The following is a 6,000-nucleotide window of genomic DNA, read 5'->3' on the forward strand; positions in this document are numbered from 1 at the left end:
TTAATAATGGCTGATCAGGGCCTGTGTCTGATGGAGGCTGTGTTGTGTTTTTACCTGTGTCTGACAGAGGCTGTTATGTTTTTACCTGTGTCTGACAGGCTGTGTTGTGTTTTCACCTGTGTCTGATAGAAACTGTTGTATGTTTTTACCTGTGTCTGAGAGAGACTGTGTTGTGTGATTTTACCTGTGTCTGATAGAGACTGTGTTGTGTTTTTACCTGTGTCTGATAGAGACTGTTCTGTTTTTACCTGTATTTGAGAGAGACTGTGTTGTGTTTTTACCTGTATTTGAGAGAGACTGTTGTGTTTTTACCTGTGTTTGATAGAGACTGTTGTTTTACCTGTGTCTGACAGAGGCTGTGTTGTGTGATTTTACCTGTGTCTGATAGAGACTGTTCTGTTTTTACCTGTATTTGAGAGACTGTGTTGTGTTTTTACCTGTGTCTGACAGAGGCTGTGTTGTGTTTTTACCTGTGTCTGACAGAGGCTGTGTTGTGTTTTTACCTGTGTCTGATAGACTGTTATGTTTTTACCTGTATTTGAGAGAGACTGTGTTGTGTGATTTTACCTGTGTCTGATAGAGACTGTTCTGTTTTTACTTGTATTTGAGAGACTGTGTTGTGTTTTTACCTGTGTCTGATAGAGGCTGTGTTGTGTTTTACCTGTTTCTGATAGAGGCTGTGTTGTGTTTTACCTGTATCTGACAGAGGCTGTGTTGTGTTTTACCTGTGTCTGATAGAGGCTGTGTTGTGTTTTACCTGTGTCTGATAGAGACTGTTGTGTTTTACCTGTGTCTGACAGAGGCTGTGTTGTGTTTTACCTGTGTCTGATAGAGGCTGTGTTGTGTTTTACCTGTGTCTGACAGAGGCTGTGTTGTGTTTTACCTGTATCTGACAGAGGCTGTGTTGTGTTTTTCCTGTATCTGACAGAGGCTGTGTTGTGTTTTACCTGTGTCTGACAGAGGCTGTGTTGTGTTTTACCTGTGTCTGATAGAGACTGTGTTGTGTTTTACCTGTGTCTGACAGAGGCGGTGTTGTGTTTTACCTGTGTCTGATGGAGACTGTGTTGTTGTGTTTTACCTGTGTCTGACAGAGGCTGTGTTGTGTTTTACCTGTGTCTGATAGAGGCTGTGTTGTGTTTTACCTGTGTCTGATAGAGGCTGTGTTGTGTTTTACCTGTGTCTGATAGACTGTTATGTTTTTACCTGTATTTGAGAGAGACTGTGTTGTGTTTTTACCTGTGTCTGATGGAGACCTTTGTGTTTTTACCTGTATTTGAGAGAGACTGTTGTGTTTTTACCTGTGTCTGATAGAAACTGCTGTGTTTTACCTGTGTCTGACAGAGGCTGTGTTGTGTTTTACCTGTATCTGACAGAGGCTGTGTTGTGTTTTACCTGTGTCTGACAGAGGCTGTGTTGTGTTTTACCTGTATCTGACAGAGGCTGTGTTGTGTTTTACCTGTGTCTGACAGAGGCTGTGTTGTGTTTTACCTGTGTCTGATAGAGGCTGTGTTGTGTTTTTACCTGTGTCTGATAGAGGCTGTGTTGTGTTTTACCTGTGTCTGACAGAGGCTGTGTTGTGTTTTACCTGTGTCTGATAGAGGCTGTGTTGTGTTTTACCTGTGTCTGATAGAGACTGTGCTGTGTTTTTACCTGTGTCTGATAGAGGCTGTGTTGTGTTTTACCTGTGTCTGATAGAGAGTGTGTTGTGTGTTTTTACCTGTGTCTGATAGAGGCTGTGTTGTGTTTTACCTGTGTCTGACAGAGGCTGTGTTGTGTTTTACCTATGTCTGATAGAGGCTGTGTTGTGTTTTACCTGTGTCTGATAGAGACTGTGCTGTGTTTTTACCTGTGTCTGATAGAGAGTGTGTTGTGTGTTTTTACCTGTGTCTGATAGAGGCTGTGTTGTGTTTTACCTGTGTCTGACAGAGGCTGTGTTGTGTTTTACCTGTGTCTGATAGAGGCTGTGTTGTGTTTGTACCTGTGTCTGACAGAGGCTGTGTTGTGTTTTACCTGTGTCTGATGGAGACTGTGTTGTGTGTTTTTACCTGTGTCTGATAGAGGCTGTGTTGTGTTTTACCTGTGTCTGATAGAGACTGTGCTGTGTTTTTACCTGTGTCTGATAGAGAGTGTGTTGTGTGTTTTTACCTGTGTCTGATAGAGGCTGTGTTGTGTTTTACCTGTGTCTGACAGAGGCTGTGTTGTGTTTTACCTGTGTCTGATAGAGGCTGTGTTGTGTTTGTACCTGTGTCTGATAGAGGCTGTGTTGTGTTTTACCTGTGTCTGATAGAGAGTGTGTTGTGTGTTTTTACCTGTGTCTGACAGAGGCTGTGTTGTGTTTTACCTGTGTCTGATGGAGACTGTGTTGTGTGTTTTTACCTGTGTCTGATAGAGACTGTGTTGTGTTTTACCTGTGTCTGATAGAGACTGTGTTATGTTTTTACCTGTGTCTGATAGAGGCTGTGTTGTGTGTTTGTACCTGATAGAGGCTGTGTTGTGTGTTTTTACCTGTGTCTGACAGAGGCTGTGTTGTGTGTTTGTACCTGATAGAGGCTGTGTTGTTGTTTAACCTGTGCAGCCACCGCGCAGCCTGGCTGTGTGCATCAGGACCGAGGCGGCAGCAGAGCACTCTGGGATACGTGCCGCGGCGAGCCGTGCTGTACGTCCCCGGGGCGGACGAGCGGAAGCTGCGGAAGCTGGCCTCGCTGGACGTGGACTGCGCCGTGCTGGACTGCGAGGACGGCGTCGCGCTCAGCAAGAAGGTAACCGCGGCAACCTGCCCGGCAACCTGCCTGGCAACAAGCCCCGCTCACCTGTCACCGCCCGGCGCCGAGTTCTGACGGGACCCGGGTCACCTGGACTCTTAATCCCCCGCTCTCCTCTGATTATCGTTTCCCGTCTCTGGGCGGTGATTCGCCCGGGTGACCCGGGGGCTGGCGTTAACGAGACGGCACCCTCGCCACGGTTTTCCAATCTAGGACACAGCCAGTTTTAGTGAGTTTAATTTTCACGTCACGGGAAAAAAAACATGCCATTATGGACAATCATCAGCCAATAGAAATTTTTTCCTGACTGTGGCGTTTTAATCGTTTTTAACCTGCGTATTCTAAAGGCCTCTGGCATTTCTGACTGCATATTTTCCTCTGTCAATCATTTTAAACGGTTTGCTTTTTTAAAAATGCAAAGTACTTTGTTTTTCTGTTTGTTTATACTTTCTGGCTTTTAATGTAAATCACTTTGAGGTACCTGCTTCGTATGGAAGGTGCGACACAAATAAAGTGAATTAATATGATATTATTCAGATTATTAAGATTGACAGGAGGTGAAAGGTGAAGGCCCGTTCCCGCTCTTTTGACGGCGGCTGACGGGGCTCCTTTCACATGCGCGGTAAACGAGGTGCCCACGTCACGCTGGGCTGACCGTGTCACGCTGGGCTGACCGTGGGACGTCCCGGGGGCTGCTGGGACCCGCCACTCTCGGCTCACCCACACCGCCCCGCGATTGGCTCCGCTTGCCTGTCCGTGAAATCCTGATTGGAGAGCGGAGTGAGGAGGGGAGGGGCTGACAGTCTGGCACAAAGGCTCTTAAGTCACGAAGATAACGAGAGCTGATCTGACTCCAGGCTATTTCCCGCCGGGGGGGGAAACCTGTGAGGGAGACTGTCCACCCCATCACTATCAGCACAGAATACCCCACACTTTACCATCACTACCAGCACAGAATACCCCACACTTTACCATCACTATCAGCACAGAATACCCCACACTTTACCATCACTATCAGCACAGAATACCCCACACTTTACCATCACTATCAGCACGGAATACCCCACACTTTACCATCACTATCAGCACAGAATACCCCACACTTTACCATCACTATCAGCACAGAATACCCCACACTTTACCATCACTATCAGCACAGAATACCCCACACTTTACCTGATTATCCCACTTCTTACAGACTGCCTCGTGCATTGCCTTTTGCAATGAATAAGGGAGATCACTTATAAACATATCTCCCCTGCAAATGAATACTTTTAAACATGAGACTTGGTAACAAAAGCAAAATGAGATACAGACATTAAACATATATTTCGCCTTTTCGTAATCTTTTTGTTCGTCAACCGTGAGAGTTACGTGTATATGTCTCTTGACCTGTCATGACACTCTTCAGCGTAACAGTGCGGTCTGCAGCCGGCCAAGGACGCTCATCAGCTACACATTCAAACAACGAGAAAAACACGTGAGGGAATAACCGTAAATTACCGCCAGTATCAAAAGCCTGCCTTGGATGTTCCATCAGGTGACACATCTTCATTTTAACTGCTTGTAAGGGTCATTTTCTTAATTGACAATGTGTGTGTGTTAACATACAGACAATCACATGATTAAAAATAACCTTTCATTATAATCTTTATTACAAATTTCACCGTGTATTCTGAATTAAGTGCTGAGGAAATGTGCTCCATGAAACATTCCACACGGATTTTGACTAAAAGTCTTCCTAAGAGTTTTTCCCGAACACGCTGCAGCTGAACCCGGAGTTTCACCCTTCCTCCGCTGCGTTCGTTTTCACACCGACCCAGGCCGAAGAGCTCACTCTGAGCGCCGTCTCTTTACAGCGCCGAGGAGTCGCCAAAGGGTTAAAGATTATATTGGTTTAAGCTTTTATTCGAGTCTAAGCTTCACAGTATTAGCGTGCCCTTTTTATGTGCTAATGCCACTTACAGGAAATAATTGTAAACGTTGAATTTTTTTTTTCTTTTTCTCCTCCGTTCAGTCCTGGTGGGGCCTGTACGGGATTATCCCGCTGGGGTGGGAGTATTACGATGGCTCTGATCTTAAGAGGGGGGCCGTGGCTTTAGAGGAGGGTCTCCTTTCCCCTTATAACCGGAACCATCCTGAGTCTGGGGTCTGCGTGCCTCTCAGAGCTGATAGTGTTAATGTGTTATCCCCTCTCCGATAAGCTAATGCTAATGTTCCACACAAGTCAACACAACTCTTTTTCAGGCCTGCGGAATAATCTCGTTCTTTGATTGATCTTTTATTCCCCTCAGAAGACAGTACATTGTAAAATGCGGGCTGTCGTAAAGCCATCGGTACATGAGAAACCCTCAATACGGGTTTAAGGCCACTTAAGACCCATCTGCGAATCTATAAAGACTCAGGTACTGCGTGGCACGCAAGGTGATCCGCTCGGTCATTAAGTGTTTTTTGTGCGATGTAGACGTGATTTTCCGCGCAGCGTCCTTGCCGGCGTTCTCTCCGCTGCGCTGTGTGTCGGTGTGGTTGTGCTTTCGCTCGCAGGAAGGCCAGGCATGTAGCCTGCTGCAAAGCGCTGCACATCTGTGGGCCAGTTTTTACAGAAGCCGCTAAACTCACGACATTGTTAATAAAAATTGCTGTAAATCAAAACCATTTCCACGCCGGGTGTGAATTGAATCGTTTTAATGGCAGCGGCACAAAAGGGGGAAACGTGTGGCTATGAACAGATTAGCGGCTTTAATCCCGCACTCTCGGCCCCACAGCTGCCTGACGGGGGCTGCCCGACCCTCCCCGAAAACGATCCGCAACGTTGGGGACAAAATGGGAACCTTTTGGGAAAAAATCTGATACAGGATATACCACTTAAAAAAAAAAAAAAACATTCCAGTGGTCTTGTGTGAAATCTGCTGTGTTGTATTCTGTGAATATTAAAGAATGCTCTTATTAAAGGAACGATAAGGTATTTGTCCAGGAAATAGGATGAGCTGATCTGATGTAATGTTCTACTTTGCATTCCTCCATGTGGACTGTCTAACTCAGCCTGTTGGCCAGCGGGGGATGGGCATACAGCCGGGTTCTTCCTAAGATTTCCTCCCATCAGGGAGTGGTTTCTCACCGCTGTTTGAGGAGTTCTCTTCCCACTGGGGGGGTTACCTGCTGTCTTCAGGCTTCTGATATTTCCCTTCTGTTACTCTGCAAAGCGTCTCTGTGAAACGTGCTGTACAGATCAAATTTA

The 6,000-nt window shown here is 46.0% G+C and overlaps 1 protein-coding gene across 3 annotated transcripts in view; it reads left to right on the plus strand.

Moving 5' to 3' along the window:
- Positions 1-6,000, plus strand: part of clybl (citrate lyase beta like) — a 68,552-nt gene that overhangs the window by 31,332 nt on the left and 31,220 nt on the right. For all 3 annotated transcript variants that reach the window (XR_009705867.1, XR_009705866.1, XM_061225941.1), the window contains exon 2: positions 2,576-2,759. Coding sequence is in view for 1 of the 3 variants with exons in the window: in XM_061225941.1 (XP_061081925.1) it covers positions 2,576-2,759 (184 nt within the window). In the remaining 2 variants the exon portion in view is untranslated. The remainder of the gene's footprint in view (positions 1-2,575; positions 2,760-6,000) is intronic.

Source organism: Conger conger, chromosome 17 (genome assembly GCF_963514075.1).
Source record: "Conger conger chromosome 17, fConCon1.1, whole genome shotgun sequence".
In the NCBI taxonomy this organism is placed as follows: domain Eukaryota; kingdom Metazoa; phylum Chordata; class Actinopteri; order Anguilliformes; family Congridae; genus Conger; species Conger conger.